The following is a 26,730-nucleotide window of genomic DNA, read 5'->3' as shown; positions in this document are numbered from 1 at the left end:
TTTCCTACAAGGGAAAAGAAGCACTATAAATGTTCATGTAATGTGTCAGATTTTTTAAAAAAATGAATTCGTAACTGCAAATATCGCAATGACTTGAGTGATTTATTTCATTCTGTTATACCCATTTTACGGCATGTCTTTTCAGTGCCAGTGTTTTCATCTGAATGTTGTCATTTAAAGAATCTGTACCATAGAACCTTCTGCAGTTGTATAATAGTTTCAGCCTCACTGGTTTTTAACAGTTATTTCTGTCAAATCACTTTAGAAAACATGCATAATGTATACAGAACGGTTTGTATTCATTCTAGCTCTAAATGCTTCAAAATCTCTGCCTTTCGCTTCCTACTTTCCACAGCTTCTGGGCAGATATTAAATCAAACGTGACCTAAATGGGTAATTCATTGTTTGCAATATTTGTGTAAATAGCAGGCACGGATCTGCTAATCTGGATTACAACCTTAATGAGCAAATAGGATTTTAACCATACTTCTCTTGCTGTAATTCTGCCTTAAATCAGATCTGTTCTTTTTTACCAGCTGTTTTTAACTGGAAAGCATAATTTCCATTGGGTTCCTTCTAAAACAAACAGCCAGCATGTGAATCAGACTGGATTAGGATCACGGTAACATTGAAGGGTTAAAACATTTTAATTCTCTCCTAAAATTATAATTCTGCTGTCCTGGTGTCTGCTTGTATTCAATTTAAAAAACTGGCAACAGAATTGCTATTTACATAGCATTGCATTTAGCTTGGTCATGCAAAACACACCAAATCAAATATTAGTCCACTATATTACTTGTATAATGCAGACTAAGCTCATATCATTAGAATATGTTTCTATGTTCATCAAGGCAATTTAGTTTAATTTAGTAAATTGTGATTAAACATGCATCTCTTTGAGGGAAATGGGTGGTTCAGAAATGTGAAATATAAATAAATGAATGTAAATGTTAAAATCAAGTTGGTTAGCTTGTGGTTCACTAGATTGTGTGAATTCAAGACATTGGATTAACTAATTAAACCATGGTTAAACCTGTCAAATCTGGGCTGCAAAAGAGTGGAGGTTTCCATATCTCTTTGCCGCCATCTGGTGGTCATCCTAAGTATCATTACTGCTGCGTACAGTAATTGTAGGAGAAGGAATGTCAGAGCCTGGGGGTGGAGTGAAAAAGGGGAATCAGCCTGGAATCACTTTGTAGCTACAAGCGAACTAAGTACCCCCCCCCCCACTCCCATGCTATTGACTCTAGTCTAACTCTAACCAGGTGCTGATCGTTAGTTGAGAAGATTCCCGTGCATAGGCTTCTAGCAATAAATCAGTTTAAGTGAACTTTGACATGTGGACTTGTTCTTTTGTGCCTGACACTAACCATGGCTCAATTAATATTCCGCCTCCCACAAGCATAGGCATTTTTTAGATCACTTCTTTTTTCTTCTGCTGAAGCCAAACCCATATCTTGCAACCTTGTTTAACTTTCCAACCCCCACCCCCAGTACTTTGGTCCTGCAAAGCTTGTGGTTGGTCCATTTGATCACTTGGAAAACTCTTCTCTGCTCTTGGATTCTTTGCCACCATTTCTCCTTTGGAGATTTTTACTGAGCGCCATAATATCTAAGGAACATTTTGGATCTGTACCTGGAGTTCGTATGGCACCTTCTGTAATTTGGTGGTAAATGTAAGAAATGCACGGCGATGAACATGGGGTGTCATCTGGCGGCTCAATAAACAACAGAAAAAACGTTGCATTATTTTTGCTAACATATTGTTGCAAGAGGTGAGATGTGTGTTCAGATTCATCCAGGGATGGGATTTAAATTTTTTAGCAATTGGTTCTCTGCCCAGTTGCTGGGTGGGCGTGGCCATGGGATCATGGTCTAGTCGGCTTCCTGCACCAGGACAGGGGGTGTTTTCACCCTCCCCAGGCTCCGGAGGCTTTCCTCGAGCCTTCTGGAGGGCGAAAACGGCGTCCCCTGGGCCCCGGAGGCCCTCTGGAGGCCACAAATGGGCCCATTTCTGGAGGGCCAGAGATGGAGGCCATGCGTCCATCCTGGTTCTCCTTGACCTCTCAGCGGCTTTCGATACCATCGACCATGGTATCCTTCTGCGACGACTGCGGGAGGTGGGGGTGGGAGGCACTGTTTTGCAGTGGTTCTCCTCCTACCTCTCGGACAGGTCGCAGTCGGTGTTGGTCGGGGGGCAGAGATCGTCCCTGAGGCCCCTAACATGTGGGGTGCCGCAGGGTTCGGTCTTATCCCCCCTACTATTTAACATATACATGAAACCGCTGGGCGAGATCATTCGGAGGCACGGGATAAAATACCACCAATATGCGGACGATACGCAATTGTATCTGTCCGCCCCGTGCCAACTCAATGAAGCGGTGGACGTGATGAACCAGGGCCTTGAGGCCGTTAGGAACTGGATGAGCGCTAACAAACTGGTACTCAACCCGGACAAGACCGAGTGGCTGTTGTGCTTTCCTCCCAAGAATTTGGCCAATGTTCCAACACTTAGGCTGGGGGGTCAAATTTTATACCCCTCAGATAGGGTCCGCAACTTAGGAGTCCTCCTGGATCCACAGCTGACGTTTGACCACCAGTTGTCGGCTGTGACCAGGGGGGCATTTGCCCAGGTTCGCCTGGTCCGTCAGTTGCGGCCCTACCTAAACCGGGAGGCTCTCGCAACAGTCACTCGAGCCCTTGTGATCTCTAGGCTGGAATACTGCAATGGGCTCTACATGGGGTTGCCCCTGAAGTGCATCCGGCGACTGCAGTTAGTCCAGAATGCGGCCGCGCGAGTGATAGTGGGCGCACCGCGGTTCGCCCATGTTACACCCATCCTCCGCGAGCTGCACTGGCTACCTGTTGGTCTCCGGGTGCGCTTCAGGGTATTGATGACCACCTTTAAAGCACTCCATGGTAGTGGATCTGGGTACTTGAGAGACCGTCTTCTGCCGATCACCTCCCTACGACCAATTAGATCGCACAGACTGGGCCTCCTCCGCACTCCATCTGCCAGTCAATGTCGACTGGCGACTACACGGAGGAGAGCCTTTTCTGTTGCAGCTCCGACCCTGTGGAACGACCTCCCCGTTGAGATCCGCACCCTCACCACTATCCAGACTTTCCGCACAGCCCTCAAGACCTGGCTCTCCCAGCAGGCCTGGGGATAGGTTTCTAATTTACCCGCCCGAGTGTTGACTGTTGAATGAAAGGTGTGTTTTACTATTTTTCTTTTTTGCTCACATATTGTTTTCCTTTGATCGTGCACCCCCTCCCCCTTGATTGTAAACCGCCCTGAGTCCCCTCAGGGAAAAGGGCGGTCTATAAATCTCAATAAAATGACAAAAAAAAAAAATGACAAAATGATTTCTGGACTTCTGGTACTTCCAGTAGGCCCGTTTTTCACCCTCCCAGAGCCTCCACGTTGGCCCTAGAATTACCTGGCATGATGAATGGGCCACGTGGAAATTCCTGGGAGGGGAGGGGAGAGGAGGAGTGGGCGGGGTAAGGCAGTCCTTGTAACCACCAGTTCAGCGAACCAGATTAAAATTAACATCCAGTTCACCTGAACCGGCTGAATCCCACCCCTAGATACATCATTCTCCCACTTGGTTTTTCAGTTGGAGAGGTTGGCTTCAGATTGCAGCCTTTGTCTCCCAGTCTGTGGACTGCAAAGCAAAGCAGGACAAAGCACTGTAGAGGAGAAGCAGGATTGGTTTGCTCTGTGTTGGGAGTGGCTTGTAAACCCTGTAGGATTATTCACTGGGCAGACAGGTGGCAGATTAATTAATGCAATGAGGGGAAGGTGGCAAGGCAATGTGGATGTTTAGCAATAACGTTTCCATTATATTAACGTAGGTTAAGTGTGGCTCTAGTCATTTATATTTCAGGATAAAGATATTTTTATTATTGAAGAACCTGCAGTGGGACATTATTTGAACCACCTTCTTAGTGCTCTCCTATTGATGGTTTAGAAATAATCTCTGTAGCTTGGCAGGAAGGAAGGTGACTGCAAGTCAGCTTCAAAATTCTTTAGAGGGATTGGGGAACAGAGAAAATGGTGCATTGGAAGTTCCCCTGTTATGCCTGAGTACAATAAACCTTTGTACAGTTCAAAGATCTTTGTGAATTGCAGCCTATACTTTGATTGCCTAGTTGTGCAAAGGTCTCATTCATTTGTGTGACTTTCACAAAAGGAAACAGGATCAACTGCATAAACAGGCTCTCTGTGTGTCTAACAATAGTACAGACATTCAGTATATAAAAGTTGCGTTTGAGGAGCATCCATCCATTCATTTATCATACTGCATGTCCTTTGAAAATACAGGAATTATATTTATTTATTTTGTACATTCCTCAACCACCCCCTGTCCCATCTTTGTCAGAGTGTATATCTTAACCTTTATATTAACAAATCTGATCTGTATTGGACTGATACCAATGTAATTCTTAAGTTAAATAACTTAACTCTTGCCTCCTCTCCGAAAAGCTGCTAGAGAGGATTTTCTCTATTGTAAGGACTACAAGTGGTCAAAATGTGCTTATTTTTACTTAGGCATATGACATTATTGATGTAGAAAAGAAGCTCACATCTGTATAGTATTCTACAGTGAGTAAACTATTTTAAGTGAGTTTTTAAAATTATAAACATTTAAGTATAGAAATTGGATTCAATATTTCTCTGATGGTACAGATGTATTTTTATTACACTCTACTTTATTGCACCAATTTAACTCCTGTAAATTATGTTGGATTAAGAACACATATTGGAAAGAGGTTGGAAATTGAACCTAATGAGAGTTGTCTTTGTAGTAATGCTAAATAATCATCTTGAAATGACCATAATTAAAGTGTTATATTACCCTCCTGGGAACAGTAGTATAATAATGGACTTGGTTTTATTCCACAATTCTGGATTTATTTATTTATTTTTGGTTGTCACTAGATCTCTCGATGGGATTATGAGTTTATAATACACTACTAGCTTCTTGTAAGAAACTAGTTAATAGCTGAAAAATACTATAATGGGTGAGAATTTCCCCCCTTACATTCATTCACAGCTGGATATTTTTTTTGCTCACTCATGAAGGTTCGCATACATTAGACTGACTTCAAAGAAGTGCTGTGTTCTAGTAGTCTTATTTATATAATTGTTTAATTCATTGGTTCATCTATTGTGCTGAATTAAAGTGCATAAGCTTAGGTGTAAAGAGGCAGTGAATGGAAAATGAGAATGCATTAGTGGTGTTGTGTTTCTTATGCTTAAGCACAACTGATCATGCTTTCATACTTCACCCCCACCCCCCCAAAAAAATAATTCTCACATTTACAGGAAAACTTTATGGAACACCATAAACTTTTCCTGTAAATGTGAGAATTATTTGGGGTGGTGGTGTGCAGTATGAAAGTATGAACAGCTGTGCTGCAGCATAAGAAATACAATGAGACTTAGTATAGTAGCCTGTGATGATGATGTCATGAGAAGCTGATGTTGTATATTGTATACTTTTACACAATAATATTTGCAAATCTCTATAGAGTCATTTTCCACCTAACACTTTTCAACTGGAAAGGTGGAACGACCTGTAATGTAACAAAACACAGCCAGTGAATCCAATATGTCTTTTAATATCCTTTAATAATGCACCCAAGCAAGGAGAGCTAATTTATGAGACATGCATCTAATTGCTTTTATGAGAGCATTGCTTACTTTGGTTCTAAAGGACCTATTAGAAGCCACTACGAAATACATAAACTAGGACCTTGGTGTTTTTATAGTACACTACTTGATTAGATCTGGGAACATAAATCTATGTAAGTTGCAACCACTTGAGCTGTGTTATCTAAAATTTATTTAACTATGTGTTACGTAAAGGACCAACACTGGAAATCTTTGCACCAATTCAGATTCTCCGTGAACATGTCTGATCATGCAGTATCCGCTGATAGTTGATTTCTCCCATTCTTGTTTCTTTGTCTGTATTGCTGCAGCTCCTATAAGAAGACCATTTTCCTACTGAGCAGAGAGAACTCTCCATGGGGCCTTTCAATGTCAGGAGAAGAATGATGGTCTTGACGGCTTAGAGTTTTCTCTTATACTAGTGTTTCATGGCTGATGGAAGTAAAGTTAATAATCAGTTGGTTCAGACTACTTTTGAAAGATTAGGTTTTGATCTGCATGATAAGGTCTCCTGAAGTAGAAGATGCTAATAATTTCTCACAGGTGGGAATAAACAGTGCTGCTTGTTCCCTACTGACTAGGTGGTTTCGTGGCTAAGACACTGAACTTGTTGATCAGAAAGGTCAGCAGTTCGGCGGTTCAAATCCCTAGCACAGGTCTGCATGAGCAAGGGGTTGGACTAGATGACCTCCAAGGTACTTTCCAACTCTCTTACTGTTTACTTGTCCCAGCCCACAAAGAAGGCAATCTCTGCCTGTCCTTTTCCTGTACCATATTGAAAGTAGAAGATTCCAACTTCTTAAGCAGGGTTGTTCCATTTATCTATTGTGCATTGTTTCATTCTAGACAAATATTCCCACTCCATTTGGTTACTTTGCACTATGGCAGGAATGCTTACCCATCTCTGCTCACTGGTTGCTATTTCATCCTGGACTGCTGGACCCTTTTTAAAAAAGATACAGCAGTAAATTATGATAGCTGAGCATATCAACACATGCACCCAGTTATTGGTACAATTATGAAAGATCCAGCTAATCTGCTTATTTGTTTTACACATTCATCTAAGAAAGGTTGGTTTGTGTATTTTTTAAATCAGCTTGTAGGTTTAAAAAGTGAAATAGTAAACAAAACTGGCAAAAATTCCACCAGATTTTGTTGTGACTTTATAACTGTAATCCTTTATTTCTTTTTATTTTTTACTTGTCTATCCATTGACGCATCTGATGGGAAGGTGTTAAATACAAAGCGGAGAAAAACAGAGAAGCTCATACAAAAGTTCTATTAATGGAAGCCTCATGATGTCAGAGAATAGAAAGCAACTTTCCATGGGATGAATAAAGAAGCAGAAGAATTTAACAAGGGACCTGAGTAAGCACTTCTAAGCAGGCAGGTGATCACCTTGGCTATCACAAAGGAAGGGCTAAAGCCCAGAAAGCTTTTAAAGGCTTTACAGCTTTACCGTTGATTTACAATGGTTTGTTTAGTGACTGTTCAAAGTTACAATGGCTCTGAAAAAGTGACTTATGACCATTTTTCAAAGTTATGACTTTTGCAGCATCCCCATGGTCATGTGATGAAAATTCAGACACTTGGCAATTGCTTCTTATTTATGACGGATGCCGTGTTTTGGGGGTCATGCGATCCCCTTTTGCGTCTTTCTGACAAGCAAAGTCAATGGGAAGGCCAGATCCACTTAACAATCACGTTATTAATTTATCCACTGCAGTGATCCACTTGATAATGGTGGCAAAAAAAGTTTCTAAAATGGGACACAGCTCACTTAACAAATGTCTCATTTAACAACAGAAATTTTGGGCTCCGTGGTGGTCATAAACGGAGGACTATCTGTGTTTCTAATGGCTTTGTGTACTGGCATTAAGTGTACAGCGTAAACAACAATGTAGAAAAGACCTGGGGAGTAGAAACAGAGGAATAGCAATGACCCCAACTAACTTTATTTTGGGGATTTCATGCAGATGTGTCCTTATACTGGCCAATTTAACTGTAAAATAGTTATATTCAGTATACCAAATGGAAAATATGAATAATGGAACAAACCACCATCTTTCCTTCCCTTCTATCACTTTGAAGGATTTATCATTATCCTATACTCTTATGTCTGTGAATGGCCTCACCCAATGGCTTCATATAGCATATATGTTAAATAGGATGAGGAAGAGGACCAGACCATCTTGTCCTCTTCCCTCCTAAAATCACTGACTGGAACCAACCCAAGAGAAAGGAGAAAAATTGTGCCTCCCACTCCTAACTCTGAGGAGGGATGAGAAACAATAGAGACACATCACTAGATTTTGACAATGTCTTAGTTTTCCCTAATTCTTTGAAGCTTTGGAACTTAAAGATCTACAGAAATAATGAATACAATGTCCAGCGTGAATATTCTAAAAAATAAATATAGCATTTCACAAATGCTACAGCATATTCTTCACTATAGCATATCTTACCACCAAATACCAATAAAAAATATGTTTTTCTGGAAATTGTTTTGCTTGCAACTAAATAAATACAAATAAATAATTAAAAAGAGGATGCCAATCAAAATATGTGCCTAATATAGATGTCACCACCTTTTTTTCTTTTTGGGAGTGACAGTACTCAGAGTATGGGATTCATAAAAGACTTGCTAAGCAGCCATGATGGAACAGATAAGAGATATTGAACAACACAGAATTTGATGAACCAGCACTTATGTATATATTTTGTAAACAAAAGGTAAAGGAGTCCCTGTGGATTATACACCACTAGTCATTGCTCATCTCCATTTCAAGGTCATTGAGCCATTCCTGTATAAACATATTTCTTCAGTCATGTGGCCAGCATGACATCACAGAGTGCTGTAACCTTCCCACCAATGTGGTACCTATTTATCTATTCATATCTGCATGCTTTCAAACTGCTAGGTTGGCAGGAGCTGGGGCGAGGATGGGAGCTCACCCTGCTGTATGGCGCTGAGGTCTCAAACCTGGGCTGCCAGCTTTCCAGCTGACAAGCCCAGTGTCTTAACCACTGCGCCACCATGTCACCCCAATATTTTATATATTTTGTCAGTATAGACGAGATTTATTCCATAAAATTATCAGAAATGTTGCTGTACAATATTTATTTACTTGGAAATACAGCCCATTGTATATGCATTGTGCTAGTAATTGTTATAATCCAGCTAGCTTTATAAATTATAATCATCTAAAGAGAATAAACAAAGAGAAAATACCATAAATAAAAGCTGAGTTGCAATTGACAAAGAAGACATTTCTCACTAAAACAAAACAGCTTTGCAAAAGAACAAGCATTCAGCAATCTAACCCACAACTTGTCCTCTATTGTTGATTGTAAACTTCATCTCCCCTGATTCTGAAGTTTGGTGTAGCATATAGAGACATCTAGTGGCTGAGCACTCTGTGCACTGATTAATAGTTTCGGAGAGAGTAAAAAAGACAAGACCTCCACAAAGAATGAAAAAAAAATGGGATCTCTAAATCAAGTTTGAGTTCAATATTTATTCATCCCAAGAAAACTGCACCTCATAAACCCCACTGCATGTTCAAACATAAAATTCAAATTTATAGAAATCTTGGTTCACTATAATCTAAAGGAATGTACTGTAGATTTCTGGGCTCAATTCAAATTTATTTGAAGCTATAAATTACAACTCAGGACTTTCATATCTCTTTTTTAAAATGTCCCATAATTGTTCTTAAGATTTGATCATTGTTCCATATAATACATATAATAATGGTTAGAGAACAAAGTGCATGGTTATGTTTCACCCTTGTTTCCCCTTTTTCCAGTAACAAGTTCTACAGCCAATTTCAGTTATATTTGGTGATGGTGTCTATACTCATTTTCAAATATGTTAAATTATACAGAATTGTAGCAGAGTTCTCTTTGCCACGTTGTAGTCACAACCCACTTTTTGGTTATCATCTTGGCAACTAGAGATGACCAGCTTTGGCGTATTGCAAGTGGCAAAATATTCTAACTGCTCTGGAGCATCAGGAAACTCCTTGCTTCAGAAAGCTTCTCTGCTTCAGGTGGTGCACACATGCCTATGTATTTCTGCTGTTCTTGCTATTTCATGGTAGAGAATAAAGTATCTACTATTAACAACCAGATGGAGACACAACTTAATTCATTTTACTCCCGAAGAGAGCAGGTTGATCAAGTCTATATTAGGAAAAACCAGTAAAGAGGGATATTAAGGCCAATTTCAAGTATCAGAGACACTTCTTTTTAAATGTTGCACAGTAACAATAAAATCTTGATTAGCATAGCAAGAAAACTGCTTGCTATAACTTTATTACAAGTGCTAGGCTGCTTATGCACACTCATGTAGTAGGTATACACTTAGGATGCCAATCTTAGGAGAACAAAGTGGTAGTAAGAGTTGTTTCAGTGTCTTCCTTTGGATCGATCAGCTCCAAATATGAAAGTTCTCAACATTTTGTTCTATACATTTTGGCTTGGGGATAAGTCATTGCCTAGTTGCTTTTTGACATAAACTAATATTGCATACTGGTCCTCTCCAGATTTTTAGGAACATATTGATGCAGATAAGTCTATAGTGTATAGTCGCTCTTGAATGGAATTCAGGAGTTGCAATATATGTTATATATTGAAAGTGTGGACAAAGGAGGAAAAACGTATCCATTTGTCTAAATAGTTCCTGTACATAAAATGCATATACTTGTTCTCTCTATGCATGGATACAATTGTTATTCTTCTTAACCAGTGGCCTCCAAGTGTATGCACAGAACTTTGTAGGGATGTGCAATGCTTTAGATTCAGTTTGGAAGAGATGTTTAAAACATGAGAGAACATGAATACAACACCAATCTGCATCTTATTAAAACAGCCATACAGCTGTTCCAGAATCATGCAGCTGCCACATGGGACTTTTCACTGCAGTTGTATGATCCTAAAAACAGAGAAAATTGCTTTAATAGAGACAATATTGCAATTTGTGGTCTCCTGTATCCTGAAACACTTATTCTTAGTCAGATCCAAAGCATTGTACAGCCCTAATATTTTGCTTCTGTGTAGACTCATTTTCATGTTATGCAGAATGGACAAATCTACTCCATTGCTCCTGCTCCTATTCCATTGAACTGCTGTCCCACTTTTCATGCTATGCAGGTTTACAGTAGGTTCCAAAAATAAAAGGTAACGGTTCCCCTTGCATATATGTGGTAGTTGTTCCCGACTCTAGGGGGCAGTGTTTATCCCTGTTTCAAAGCTGAAGAGCCAGTGCTGTCCGAAGATATCTCCATGGTCATGTGGTCATCATGACTTAATGCCGAAGGCTCACGGAACGCTGTTACCTTCCCACCAAATGTGGTCCCTATTTTTCTATTTGCATTTTTATGTGCTTTCGAACTGCTAGTTTGGCAGAAGCTGGAAGAAGTAATGGGAGCTCACTCTATTACGTGGCACTAGGGATTTGAACTGCCAAACTGCTGACCTTTCTAATTGACAAGCTCAGCGTCTTAGCCACTGAGCCACCATGTCATTTTTAGGTTTCATAAATACCTTTAGTTTTATTCATTTAAAGACTAAGCCAATTATAATACTGTAGGTTCACTCATTCAACATAATCTTCACACCCAAAAGTTTTCCGAGTAACATGAGAAACAAAATAGTTTAAATAAATTCCAGAGAAAATACATGGACAGAAATAAATCTTACATAGAATATACAATATGATCTCATCTTATTAGCTATTTCTAACCCCTGGGTTTAGTTCTGTTTTAGTGACTAAAATGCACATTTAGTGTTTTGTTTTCTATTTTAATTATTTTTCTTCAGGATGGTGAAACTGTTGCAAGGGGTGAATTTTAAGCTAAAATATATACCCTGCAGATTTATTAATAATGCCAATTTATACTGTTCTAAGGATTATTTATTGAATAAATTGTTAAAACTGTAAAACAGCAAAATATATTTGTTGCCTTGCCAAAGGAGATGATATTGGAACCTGTTGGTATACAATCTATTTTAGTTATTCTTTCTTCTACTGCCTTTAATTGTTTTATCAACCAACAAAGAATTTATTTATTTTTTTGAGGAGGGAGAAAACTAACATAGGATGCTGCTTTCCCTGGAGGTGTGTTTGAAAAGAAATGTAAAGTTGTTACATATAGAAAGAAATGGATTATGAGGAGGCATTTAAAGATAGAGTGAGTGGCAATGATAGGAATCATAAATGCTATCCTCCTCATTGCTGAAGTCTACACACAAAGATTTATAGCAGTGGTTCTCAACCTGTGGGTCGGGACCCCTTTGGGGGTCAACCGACCCTTTCACAGGGGTCGCCTAAGACCATCGGAAAACACATATTTTCGAAAAAATATGGAAAACATAAAATAATTTTATGGTTGGGGGTCACCACAACATGAGGAACTCTATTAAAGGGTCACGGCATTAGGAAGGTTGAGACCCACTGATTTATAGAATGACAAAGTGAGAGGTGATTTCATGTTAGTCCAAATCACTTACTAAGGTAAATAATTCAACATCAAAACAAGTAATCAAAACAGTTGCATAGTAGTACTGTATGATGCTTCAATCAAACAAATAAAATAAAAAATAGATTCTAGTTGATTTTCTAAATCTATTCTAAGGATCAGACTGATGACAGAAATCAGATTGTAGATGATCCATATACCCCCTTATCCAAATTTGGCTTGAATTATTCCAATGAGAAAATGTCTACTAATATTCCAAATATTTGGCTGCATTGTCACACTTCAAGTTATTTCAAGGAGTTTTGAATGTTCAGTTGAGGTCTGTGCTATAGGTAAATCTTATCAATACTTATCATCTGGAAAATACATTAATAGGAGGTGATAATATTCCCACTCTTCTCTCTAAAGGTACCTTGTACCATGTAAGTTGGCATATAATGTATAGGTTTTATTCAAAACTGTCTTCCCTTGCTTCCTTCTCCTTTGTTTGCGATATTTTTCTTCTATTTTTGAAAACTAGAAGTGACTTTCCTGCTCACAATATGCTATGCCAGCTTCTCAGTTATCTAAAACTCTTTCTGAGATTTTCTTTTTTCTTTCTTTCTTTCTTTCTTTCTTTCTTTCTTTCTTTCTTTCTTTCTGTCTGTCTGTCTGTCTGTCTTTCTTTCTTTCTTTCTTTCTGCAAAAATAAATAAAGGCCTAAAGGATGTTTTATATTGTGTATATCACACAAAATGATCCTAACAAATATGCTCATTTATCATTCCCATTGAATATGATTTTAATGAGGGAAACCCCTGCTTGAGTCTGACTAATGATGTTGCTGATGAAGTGGGTACAATGCATATCTAATATTGTCCTCTCTAATAATAAATGACAGCTTTCTAGAACAGATTTTAGCCCCATATTTCCTTTCTTTTCTGAGTCAAGACAAGGTCATTTCATTGATTACAGCTTTCAGACATCCAAGTTACTTAAAGTCTCTTTTTTTCTGATTGTAAGATCTGAGACAGAATAAAATAAAGAGCTCCCTGAAGTTTCATTTAATATATATATATTTATGTGTGATTTTCAAGTGTAAAAATCTACAACCAGGCTATCCTACGAAATGGTTTTGCTTAGAAAGAAAGCTATTTTCTTTCACTTCTTTGTTGCTGTTGGGGTATTTTTTTACTCAAATGTTATCCTGTAGCAGATGTAGGCTGCATGCTGTGAATTCAAAGGCTTTGTGATCTTTTGTTGCATGCAACACCCATGGATTGTAGGGGTGCTTGTGAAAATGTGTTGTGCAAAGCAAGAGCCTATTTCTGATTTGCCCGCATTCATAAGTCTCAGCAGGGACCCATTTACATTGTGGTAACCCATTTGGATATTAGTCCTACATGCACATTCCTTTGCCTGGATACTCTTTTTACTTACTTTTCATCCTTGCTGCTCAGGAGGTGATGGCAATTTCATTCCTGGCCATTTAGAAAGCTGCTTGGGTTACCCTTTGCTTACACAATTTGCCAAAACAGAATTGATTTTGAGACAAAGACGTTAACAGCTATGTTTTTAAAAAGGAATTTCAGGAGCATCAGATGTCTATTCTTCCTCTGTCCCCTGTCCATCTTAATGTATAATGGTGAAATGAGCACTGTGTGTTTATTTCTATCACAAAGACATCTGCAGTACAAATCTGAATAACAATTAAGTTTGATTGTCATATTTCTTCTAAATATTCAAGGGACTGCAGTTGTCTGTAGACAATTCTATTAGATATCTTGCTTAGATAAAGTTAACAAAAATATGGTTATTGTACCATAGCTCTCAGATTAAAGGGATTTGGTTTAAATTAATCTATCCTACGCATAATTGTGGGGCACTGTGGTTCAGTGGCTAAGATGCTGAGCTTGTCAATCAGAAGCGGCAGCAGTTTGGCGGTTCGAATCCCTAGCGCTGCTTAACGGAGTGAGCTCCTGTTACTTGTCCCAGTTTCTTTCAACCTAGCAGTTCGAAAGCACGTAAAAATGCAAGTAGAAAAATAGGGACCACCTTTGGTGGGAAGGTAACTGTTCTGAGCACCTTCAGCATTTAGTCATGCCGGCCACATGACCACGGAGACATCTTTGGACAGTGCTGGCTCTTTGAAACGGAGATGAGCACTGCCCCTAGAGTTGGGAATGACTAGCACATATGTGCGAACGGAACCTTTACCCTTACCTTATGCATAATTACTCAGAAGATAGTTCAATGGATCTTACTCTCTGCAGTGGGATCAAAAAGTCAAGATGATGACCACACCCATGTAATCAAAGCCCCACCCATTTTTATGTGCACATAAAAAGGGGCAGGGCTTGGATCTATGGTGTGCCCCCATTCTAACTACTTTGATATTCTCTCTGCAGACACCCCTTATGCTCTGGATAAGTGTCAGTTTACAGAACTGCTTTTATTGTTTCTTTCCACTTTTTTCCTAATATTTTTTTCCAAACATTCAACCTCTTTCCTGTAACTTAAATCTGTTATTTTGTATCCTGCTATTTGGGATAATAGACAGTTGGAATTAATGGCCCACCATCTCTCAGCCAACTCAGTGATCTCTCATGGTGCACATAGGTGAGATGGACAGGTATATAAAGTGGAATAATAAAAATAGAAATAAGGGAAGTTATAAACTGCAGTTCAAAGATCTAGAGGATCTTTTTTAAAATAGGTCATTTTTAATCTATTCTACTTCACATTTATATACACAACACATTGGTGCATGTATACAGTATACAGTATATATGTGTGCTTATGATTATTTTTATTCGGTGGCAACAAATAATGGTATCCCCTCCCTCACTGGTTCACTTTTTATGACATATTTTAATTGAACTATCAAAAACAAATTTTATTTATAGGTTAGCTAAAGTAAGTGCAAATAATTTTCCTTTATTTGCACATATATACATTTTACTCTGAAATATGGTACATTGTAATGGCAATTTTTAATAAATTATGTTCTTCAAATACAACAAATAAAGTAGTTCCCTGTACAATTTATTAGAAATTGCCATTGCAATATAGCACATTTTGCAATACAAATATAGGTGTGTTTGTTAATTAAAATTCCACTGAATGGGAAAGTGCTTACAAGTATGACTTCTAGGAGTGGCACTGCAGTCCATTTCAAGTGTTGCAATCTGTTCCTACATTAATTAATAAAACGGCAGAAGAAAAACATGATTATTAAACCATGTGCCAGGCAAAGGGATTTCTCATTTACTTTTCTGATCAGATACAGATATGTCTATATCAAGAATTAGAAAATGTTCCAAATCTGTATTTGCTTCATTATCTATGTATCCACTTAGTTTTATTTGTGACACAATTAAAAATAATACTAAAATTTCAAAATGAATGTTTTGAAATATAATTATCTTAAAATACACTTTTTAGAAATGCATCTTGATTTTTTAAAAAACAAGAACTGCTACAGAACGTTCAGTATGTGTGAAATTTGGGGAGTCTTATCACCTTATGAATCCAGACAATGCAATCATCAAAATTCCTAAAACCTGAACCCCTCAAACAACTCTGAGGTAGCAGAACAAAAAGAAAAAAGGATACAACATTGAACCTTTTATTCTACTACACAGCAGGGGTGGGTTCTGGCAGGCACTACTGCTGGTTCGCTGTGGGTGCGCTGTGCATGCACGCTTCGTGTGCGCTGTGCATGCACGCTTCGTGTGCGCTGTGCATGCACGCTTCGTGTGCACTGTGCATGCTTGATGTGCACCGTGCATGCATGCACAGTGCAATAAAAATTGTTCTGCGCATACGCAGAAGCAAAAAACAAGATGGCGGCACCATAGGCGGTGCCTGGAGAACCAGTTTGGGGGCGTGGCAGGCCTGGGTCACTGCCAGTTCCAGTGACCTAGGCCGCCAGATCACTACCGGTTCAGCCGAACCAGTCCGAACCAGTAGGAACCCACCACTGCTACACAGAATATATATATTCTTTAGTAAAGCAGCTATCTCGTTTCCCCTGTGTGTGTGTGTGTGTGTGTGTGTGCTTGTGTCTCTCTCCCTGAGTATGTATACTGTCCATGTTTATTCGTTTACAGATGCTTCCACTGTTAGTACTTCTGACTTCATAGAGTTAGCAATAGCAATAGTAAAGCACTTATATACAATTCCATAGTGCTTTACAGCACTCTCTGGATGGTTTGCAAATATCAGCATATTGTCCCCAACCAGGGGTGAAATGGTCTGAAGTCTGCTACCGGATCACTTCACGGGATTTCCTGCTTTCTAGTGAATATAAATTGTGTGGCACAGCTGATTGTCGCACAGCTGATCATCGGAACTTTTTTTTTACTTTTTAAAGCATTTTTTTACTGCTGGTTCAGGTGAATAGGTAGTTAAAAATGCTATTTTTTTAAATAAAAGTTCCGACGATCATTCTTTACTACCTGTTGGAATGAATAGGTAGTAAAAGAATGCTATTTTTTAAAAAAAGTTACTATTCACCTGAACCAGTAGTAAAAAATGCTTTCAAAAGTAAAAAAAATAAGTTCCAAGGATCAGCTGTGCAACAATCAGCTGTTTCTAGCAAATATAAATTGCATGACATAGCTGATTGTCACACAGCTGATTACCGGTTCTCCCAAACTGGTAGCATTTTTTTACTATCGGAAGAAACGGTACTCTGTTCGGAAGAAACAGTATTCTGTTTCCCTGAAAATAAGACTTCCATGGATAATAGGCTCAATTAGGATTTTGAGCGCATGTGCTAAAATAAGCCCTCCCTCCAAAATAAGCCCTCCCTGAAAACATTGCCGTACCGGTAGCATTTCACCCCTGCTCCAAACAATCTGGGTCCTCATTTTATCAACCTCAGAGTATAGAAGTCCGGGTCAATCTTGAGCTGGTCAGGATTGAACCCAGGCAGTGGCACAGTTAGCCTGCAATACTGTATTCTAATTACTGTGCCACCAAGGCTCCAGAATTAAAACCATCTTCCAAGGATCAGAAATTTTTACTGATTATCCAAACTGGTTTCTGATAATGTTACTAGGATATTGCCTAGTATGATGGTTCTTGGGTTTTCTTGTAAGGTTACAAAATTTATGTCAACTTACTATAAGTACACTGCTTTACTATATTTACATGATGAATTTTATAACTTGCATTCCTGTTCTTGCAGAGCAATCCTCCTTGCCCTGATGGAGCTATGATCAACCTTAGCAGTCTTCCTGCTACCTGTCAGTAGAAAGCCAGATAGTAAAGACTTCCATTGCAAGCAGTAACAGGGGTTCAAAGTAGTTCAAAGACTGATTTATAATAATCCCCCTCCTGATGAGATTTGGAGGATTAGGAGGCTCCAGAGCTTTTTGTGATCTACCCCAGTCTATTCGCAAGTCTCCCTTCTCCCTTCTGCTGATTCCAGAACTCCAACATGGGGAGAGAAAAGCACTGTGTATTATTATTGTTATTTTTTGTACAATTGTTATATGTGTAAAAAATGCCTACTTTTGCCTTACTTTCCAGGTCTCTATAGGGGGATTGCTGCCTTAGTTACTTGTTTATTTTTTTATACTAATGTCAGAATATTTTGGCATTTCTTCTTCTGCTTCAAATCCTAGGATGTGTTTTTCTACCATCCCATTCTTTTATGTTCTTGTCATCTCCCTACACATTTAATTTTCCATTCAACTTAGAGAAAGCCAGTCACTGCTTTCTATTGAGAGGTTGCCTGCTAAAGAATTGTATATAATTAAAGTTTCTTATAGGAAAAAAATATATTACCAGCTAGTGTCTACTTATTGACTTCCAAACAGGTTGTGGACAGTAGCTCTCCACCCAACATTCTGCCTTTGTTCTACTCCCACTCCACCCAACAAGAACAATTGTGCAGCTGTTCAAATACCTTCCTTGTATAAACTACAAATGGCACAGAAATTATGGCATTTGGTTTATTCTAACTACTGCATAAACTATACTTCCGCGAATTTATTAACATGTCTGGTTTTTACAGAGCCAGTAGTAGTTGAGGGATCAGGCTGCAAAACATGAGACCATGAGATCTAATTCCACTTAGGCACAAAGCCACTTGAGTGACCTTGGGCCAGTCACTTTGTCTCAGCTCCAGGAAAGAGGCAATGGCAAACCATTTCTGAAAAACCTTGCACAGAGAATTGCAGGAATAGTTCAGGCAAATCTCCAAGAATTGGACATGACTAAATGGAAGGGGGGAAAAAAGCTTTTTACAGTAGGTTTTGATGTTGCACTGCAAACTAGATAGTGCTAACTCCTTTACTGTGTCAGACCTGCAATTATATTCCTTTTAGAATTTTGGCCTGCCACACTTTCTCTTATTTCATTATGCTGTTTCTTTAGTATAGTTGATGGGAGGGGAGAATAGACAGGAGTGAGATTGTGGAATGTATTGTTATCATTCTTTTCTAGAAGACCAAGATCATCTTTTGTCTCCGCTCCTTCACATCTGATCGGAAGCAGCTGGGTGGAGACGCTAGCGTGGAAGAAGAAGATTGGACCCTGTGATGGATTGTGGGTGTGGGGACAAGATCATGAACTTTTAACTGGGTGGAATTCTGATGTCATTTCCAGAATTGGGATTAACGCAGATGTGCTAAGATGTCTGCTTTATTAAATTGGAACTTTAAGGATTGTTTTGCCTTGGACTCTGATTTAATTCTACATGATACTTAGAACGCTGACATACTGTATAAGGAGGGAATTTTGAGTCCTTCCATGCTGGAAAAGACTCTGCTTCATTTCTGTACATGTCTTTCTTGCTCACATATCCTTACCAGGAAAGCAGTGGCACTGTGCTGTAAAATTGTAAATAGTATCCTTCTCTACCACGCTACACGTGATCCTTTACTTACCACCATTCATTTAGTGACCATTCAAAGTTACAACTGCATTTCTAAAAAGTGACTTGTACGACTGTTGCAGCATCCCCATGGTCACACGATCAAAATTCAGCTGCTTGGCAACTAGTTCATATCTATGATAGTTGCAGTATCCTGGGGTCATGCGATCACCTTTTGCAACCTTCTGACAAGCAAAATCAATGGGGAAGCCAGATTCATTTAACAACCGTGTTACCAACTTAGCAACTGCAATGGTTCACTTAACATATGAGGCAAGAAAGGTCATAGAATGGGGCAAAACTCAGTTAACAAATGTCTCACTTAGCAACATAAAGGTTGAGCTCCATTGCTGTCATAACTCAAGAACTACCTATATACTATCTGCTTCATGCCTAAATCACTACTCTCCTGCTCTGTCCTCATCACTTCTGACTTCCAATTATCATTAATGTGGCGGCAGCATCTCTCACGCTCAGCAATAGAAAGATAGTCCATTGCACAGCTTGTGAGTCCGTGCTTCTGGCTCCTCAGCCAAATTTTATACAATTTTGAAAACCAATCGACCCATCATACCTACACAGATAGCAGCCTGTTCTGAGGGCTGTTTTGCAAAGCAAACAAATATGTAAGATAACTGCACAGAGAAGATGAGTGGAAGAAAAGATGCTGAAATAGGATGGGGGAAGGGGACAATTAACAGTACCTGTTGTCTGCTACAATGTCCTACCTGGCAATGACTACTTCAGCTTCAATTGCAACAATACAAGGGGAAACAATAGATTTGTTTCTCCGCGTAAGGTAAACCGCTCCAAACTTGATTGCAGAAAATACGACTTCAGCAACAGAGTGGTCAATACTGGAATGCTCTACTGACTGTTGTTACATCCTCAAACCAGTGGTGAAATTCAATTTTTTTTTACTACAGATTGTGTGGGCAAGGCCTGGTGGGAGTGGCATGGGAAGGATACTGCAAAGTCCCCATTCCCTCCCCACTCCTGTGGGAAGGATATTGCAAAATCTCCATTCCCACCCCACTCTGGGGCCAGCCAGAGGTGGCATTTGCTGGTTCTCTGAACTACTCAAAATTTCCGCTACCAGTTGTCCAGAACCTGTGAGAACCTGCTGGATTTCAACTCTGTCTCAAACTCCCATAATTTTAACATTAAACTGTCTAGCGTGAACTCACCACTTCCCTAAGAGGTCTGTAAGGGGGTGTGCATCAGCGCACTAGTGTGCCTCACGTCCCTGTCCTATTGTCCCCAATTTTTTGTACTCATTTCATGTGCTCCTGTCCATGTTTATATTTATACCTGTTATCTCATACATGTTTGACAAACTAACTAAATAAATAAAATAAAATAAAAAAATATTTAAGCTTTGAATTTTTTTGTTTCTTATTCATGAATTCATTGAAAGTTTGCGCCAGAAAATATATATGTAAACTTGGCAAGTGACATGTGCAAAGGCAGAAAAAGTGAGCCTTGTATAACTGAAATAGGTTGAACTTCACTGCTCTCAACTCAGTTACTGGCTGGCTGGATCTAAGACTAGAGATAAACTTTTGCAGAAAGCCCCAGTCTTGAAAATAGGATGTTAAGAATGCTGGGGAATTTCTAAAGAAGGGGTAAAAGCATAAAAGCCAATAAAGTCTGCTTAGAATGGATTGCATATATATGGTCCAGCCCAGCGTTTCTCAACTTCAGCAACTTTAAGACTTTCTGATTCTTATTCAAATTCCAGAATTCTCCAGTCAGCATTAGCTTTGAGCTATGGGGACCCAGCGGTTAGAATGCAGTATTGCAGGCAATTTCTGCTGACTGCGGACTGCCAGCAGTTCAGCAGTTCAATTCTCACTGGCTCAAAGTTGTCTCAGCCTTCCCTCCTTCTGGGGCCAGTAAAATGAGGTTCTAGATTGTTGGGAGCAATATGCTGACTCTGTAAGCAGCTTAGAGAGAGGGCTGCAAAGCACTGCAAAGTGGTATATAAGTTTAAGTGATAGTGCTATTTGTTTGGTTTTATTTCTGTGGGATTTTGTTGCTGATTCTCATTCTGTAAAAGCAGAATGTGGATGTGAGCTGCTACCTCACACTTGCTTGTGCTTGGATACCATTCGGTAAAAATCTGCCGAACTGTGGTGAGAGGGGAAGCTTGGGGAAGCTTGGGGAAAAGTGACACTAATTGCTGTATTCCTCTCCCCTCCCCCCCCCCACGCTGCTTTCTGTATCTCCACTAAATGCTAGTTTGGGGATCACCTGGCTGGGAGAAGAAACTGCATATCAACCTCCTCTTGAAGTGACCATTCTGAAAACACCTTGCTTGAACCTATTTGGTCATTGGGGAGTGGTGGGGCAATGATTTTGGCATGAAATTCTCAGTTCTGCTATGCACTACTGCAATGCACTTGGCTTCTAATATATTTTTCTCAACAAAAGGAGCCAAGGATCATTTCTATTGAGAGGTTTAAATTGCAGCAGGTCTGATAGTGGGCTAACCAACATATTGTTATCACCTATTTCATCTGCTGTACAAGTAGTTCTTGACTTGCAACCATTTGTTTAGTGGCCTTTCGAAGTTACTGAAAAAAGTGACCTATGACTGTTTTTCCCCACTTAGGACCATGGTGGCATCCCCATGGTCATGTGATCAAAATTCAGATGCTTCATATTTATGACAGTTTTACTGTCCCAGGATCATGTGATCACCTTTTGTGATCTTCTGACAAGCAATGTCAATGGAGAAGCCAGGTTGACTTAATAATCATCTTACTAATTTACAACTGCAATGATTAACAACAACTCTGGCAAGAAAGGTTGTAAAATGGGACAAAACCCACTTAACAACTGTCTCACTTAGCAGCAGAAATGTTGGGCTCAATTGTGATCGTAAGGTGAGGACTACCTATAATGTATCTTTGTTCTTTTTGAGGAATTACTAATATTATTGGGGTAAGGTAAAAACAGGTCAGAGTTAATGGGGGGGTTGGAGATGGAAAAAGTAAAATTGCTTTGGAGATTTGAAGCAGACAATATCTGTTAGCCCTCAAAAGGAATATCACAAACAGTTTTTCTTGTTTTCTCGGCTACAAAATTCAAAAGCAGTTGTGTTCCTTAAAGGCCAGGAAATGCATTATTCTTATGACTCTCACTGTATGAGTACAATGCAATATAAATATAACAGGGTCTTGAAAGTACATTTGTAGTATATAATATTTTGGAAAATGTGTAAATCAAAAAGCATGTACATCTGCAAAGATGCAATTTTATCAGCTGACTTGAGAATCTAGATATGTGGCACAGTCTGTACAGAGGTTGTGTTACATTGCTGCTGGTGGTTCTTTTATCTCAGCTGTTGATAATATTCATGCTGTTTTTATTACATGTTTTATTATGTATAGTTTTAATATATTGTTATATATTCATTGTTTTATGTATTAGGTAATACATAATTATAATTGCATTATGTATTATAATTGTATTATAGACATTAAATAAATTGAATACACACACACACACACACAAAATACACAGTAAAATGTCCACAACCTGATTTTCTGGTATATACAACTCTACTAGGTTGAGGGGGAAAATGAGGATTCAGAGAATTAGCATGATGAAAGATTCCTGTTCTCCATTAGATTTCCAGAGGAATCCATAATGACTTGGGATTTCCTGCAGAGAACAACATTATCTCTCTGCTTCTTTTTTCAAGCTCCAGCACAGATGGATTTCCTGCTCCACATGAGTTCTCATTCTCTCTTTCCTTTTGAATAATAGGAAAAATGAATAATATCCAGCCATCATCTATACTTTTACTCACATGTTGGAGAAAGGGATATTGTTTACCAACTATCTTTTGTTAGATTTTATTGCATTACGACTGAAAGCTCAACTTACACAAATCTTATTAACTTCGTTTACACAAAATGATATCCTATGACTAATAGAACCACGGTTTAAAAAATTAACCCAATTGATTTTACACAACAATCTGAGCCATCAATAACCAGCCACATACTGTGTGGTTCCAACCATGGTCCAAATGAAAAAATTAGGCCTGAGGGAGTCATCTTGACTATCACAAAACAATTATGTGTATCAAGCTTCAATAACTATTCAGTATCAAAATACCACACTATGAATATTATGGCTTATACCTGATACTGTATGGATCTAAAGGCAACTCATCAGGAGTGTTTCTGGGTACTGTTTACTGGACCGGGATCTGGATTTTGCAAAGAAAGATTTTGTGCAAACAACTTACGTTTGCACAAAGCTATTCCATACTCTAGGAGGAGGAAGACAGGGCCTGATGTAAATAAAAGCAGCGAGTGAGACTCAACTAACTGGCAGGGAGCTTAATTCACTTCCTGTACAGATCTGAAGCCATGTATGGTAATGCTCTGAGTCAAACCATGCACAAAAATTGCATTAAAGCAATTCATGTATTCATTTAAATACTTTCAGACATCAAGTGTCAGGACATGAAGTGAGGAGACTAGCAGAATCAGACTATGATGAATGTGAGGAAGATTGTTGTTATCGTTTTTAATCCCTTATGCTTTTCCCAGCATAAAATCACTGCAACAGGCAAATGTTCACAGGCATCAATAGAACTACAAATGATTATATGTTTGATTGAAAATCAGGCTTGTCAGATGTTACACCTTTTCTATCCTGCTCTATGGAGTAGGGAGTTGGTCTGTGACAGAAAGCTACTTGAAGAGACTAGAAGCATTTGAAATGTGGATTTACAGGTGACTGTTACGTATAAGCTGGGTTGACAAAATCAAAAACGAAGACATGATAAGCCACCTGGGAAAACCAAGGCAAATCATCAAAACCATTAAAAAGTGAAAGTTAGAATATTTTTGACATGTGATGCAACACCCGGAAAAATACAGCATACTTCACTTAATCCTCCAGGGAAAAATTGAAGGCAAATGTCGTCGAGGCAGAAGAACATCATGGCTTCAAAATCTAAGGGACTGGTTTGGATAAAACTCAGCAACACTTTTCTGTGTGGCTGTTGATAAAAATAGGGTCGCCAACATGATCACCAACATACAATGACGAATATGGCACAAGAAGAAGAAAAATGCAATTATTGCCACAGTAAGGCAAAAACTTTATTTTCCTTATCAATAGTTGCAAAAAATGTACCTGAGGGCCTTTTTTAAAAAGCATCATGCATGTAATCATGATGGCATTTATTTGAATTATAGTCATTGTAAATACTGTTTCTGTCATTTACTGTAACTCCCACCTTCCTGCCTTCTCCCACTTTCCTGATATGACTCATCTCTGCTTAACAAGCAAAAATGCTTCTAATGCATGCGATGTTCTTTTCATTCAGTGCAGAATTTAGAACTGGATATGTTTTGAGATGCCAAAATACATATTTTGAATACAAACACTGCTAAACAAAACTTATTTCTGCATGTCTCTATTGGCAAAATCACTCAGCTCTTGGTAAAACCTTTAGGGCACACTTATTATACTTTGAGAATTATAAATAAGATACAATTGAAGCATAGAACAAAGATTTGCAAATTACTAATGCTGCTAATAATTCCTCAGTTTCCAGTCTCAAAACACTGGCTATAAACAAACCAATGGATGCAAGAATTCTGAGTTCACTTCATTGAAATATTCCCTATTTGGCCATTTATTCCACATTTAAAAACAGCCACTGAATCTGTTCCTTTATTTGTTATCTGTTATTTCAGTCTTCCATTTCCCCTTATATTATGTAAGGTTTATTCTATCTATGGATATAACTTTCTATAGAATAAGAAAATCTTTAACAAGGATTTGAGTGATGGAAGATAACAGACATGAGAAAGCATTTAATATTATGAATCAATGAGTTTTCAAGTCTTCATTCTCTTAATTCTTTACAATGGAAGATATTTGGTGGCCTAATAGTCTCTGGCTATTTCTTCTACTGATTTATAGCATTGACCAATCATTAATTGTGCTGTGACACAATTAGAGCAATAAAGATACAATTGCCGTTATATTGACACAACAATGGTAGGGTGACAGTAGAAGGTGCTGCAAATCACTAGTGAAAAACAATCTGCATTCTAAAATGCCATAATGGACCTCATCACATGCCCAGGAAATAAAGTGACTCCATGATTGCTCAGAATTATTTTATGCAATACTGAAAGAGATCAAAGTTTTGCTCTTTTGCATCTATAGTTATTTTCAAATGAGCTGTTTTATATCACCTTTTCACAAAATGGCTCGGCATTTAGTTGGACTGGATTCCTTTAATGCAATTTCCTTTTTGGAATAGAAACAGTACGGTGCAGTGTTTACAGTGAGGGTTCAGAAGTTTGTGAACATTTATTTTGGCCAATTTCTATGGTGCGTTGCTAAGATTGGCGTAGCCTCCTAACGGTAAAAGAATCTGCTTAGATATACTGGGCTAAGAACTCAACTTCATACTAGAGTGCTCTTCCATCTTTCAGCAAAAATCCCTGTTTCGTTTTCATTCCCGTTTCTGCAAATCTTCGGCAGTTAGGAAATGACAGGAATATATTGCAGCAGGCTGCTATTTCTGCTCCCTGTTCCAGACAGTGCCTCCCAAGGTGATCCTGAGCACAAATCTGGATATTACCATGGCTGAGGAATTATCAATGTATGCTGTCACCATTTTCCCACACACTATTAAATGCCCCTCGCCTAATCCCTCAGCACAGAATTTAATTATTTTTAATAAGCCAAATAACACACACATTTGCTATTCAAAACTTTAAACTAACAAAAACAGAACCTGTCACTTCCACAACACTTTTTCCTGTTATGGCTGTGCAAAAGCTCTGTAGGATGTAAACTGGCTTTGAAACGGAAAATCCTCCCCAAACTCTCACACCTTCTTGTTCTCCCACAGTGACAGGATTAAATGTCTACTTAAGAAGCAGGCCAGTTTTCTATGTATTGCTTTAGCAATCTGAGAATGTGAACTAGGACAGTGTGGTAAATAGAAATCAAGCACCTACCCACAGCCATTCCCTCGCAGTCTGACATCATGCGAAAAGAAGTTTCCTTTAATTCTGCTTAGAGGAGCCGCAGGAGGATAAATACAGAACTCGTTCCGTCATCAGGGCAAGCCGATCAGGAGTTAAGAAAATAGAAGCTGCTCTCTCTCTTCCCCACTCCTTCTTCTTCTTATCTTTCTTCCCAACAGTGTATTTACCCACCCGAAGAGTTTAGAGCAACATATTCTGGCTCTGCCTTCTCATTATGGGATGTAAAGATAAGAATGTGCTTTTGTGCCAAAAGAGCACGCTATTGGTGGATAAATTTGTTGACATCCCTCCCCTTCCAACAGCTTCCTCTGTAACTGGCACATTAAAGGCTAGAAAATGCCATGGAATATTTATGAAAAAGCTTTTAAGCTTATGCTGGGAATCTGAACTCAAATGCCCACTGAAATAATCATGATGCAAAAAGCTTATAGCCAAGGCTTCTTTCCAAGGGATTCCTAGTTATGTAATAAGAACATGTTCCTTATTTTCAGGCACTGGAGAAGCACGAAAGCAGCTCTGGATTTAAAACACTTTTACAAAGTGTGTGGAAATGTCTGGGGCCAGGATATGTTTTTTGAATATATATTTTAAGGAAACAATTCTAATCGTTCCAGAAGGCATTTTCTCTGCTAATTCTCTCTCTTTCTGGATTAAAACAAAGCA

At 38.8% G+C, this 26,730-nt stretch overlaps 1 protein-coding gene across 1 annotated transcript in view; it reads right to left on the bottom strand.

Moving 5' to 3' along the window:
- EML1 (EMAP like 1) overlaps window positions 1–26,281 on the bottom strand; it is a 128,315-nt gene extending 102,034 nt beyond the window's left edge. The window contains exon 1 of the mRNA XM_087726292.1: window positions 26,038–26,281. Coding sequence (XP_087582418.1) covers window positions 26,038–26,068 — 31 coding nt within the window. The 5' untranslated portion in view covers window positions 26,069–26,281. The remainder of the gene's footprint in view (window positions 1–26,037) is intronic.
- Window positions 26,282–26,730: the final 449 nt, after the last annotated feature.

Source organism: Thamnophis sirtalis, unplaced genomic scaffold, assembly GCF_051295495.1.
Source record: "Thamnophis sirtalis isolate CommonGarterSnake01/CBP01778 unplaced genomic scaffold, rThaSir2_p1.2 scaffold_1, whole genome shotgun sequence".
NCBI classification, from domain to species: domain Eukaryota; kingdom Metazoa; phylum Chordata; class Lepidosauria; order Squamata; family Natricidae; genus Thamnophis; species Thamnophis sirtalis.
The sequence above is the reverse complement of the archived record's forward strand: the minus strand, read 5'-3'. Positions and strand labels throughout refer to the sequence as shown.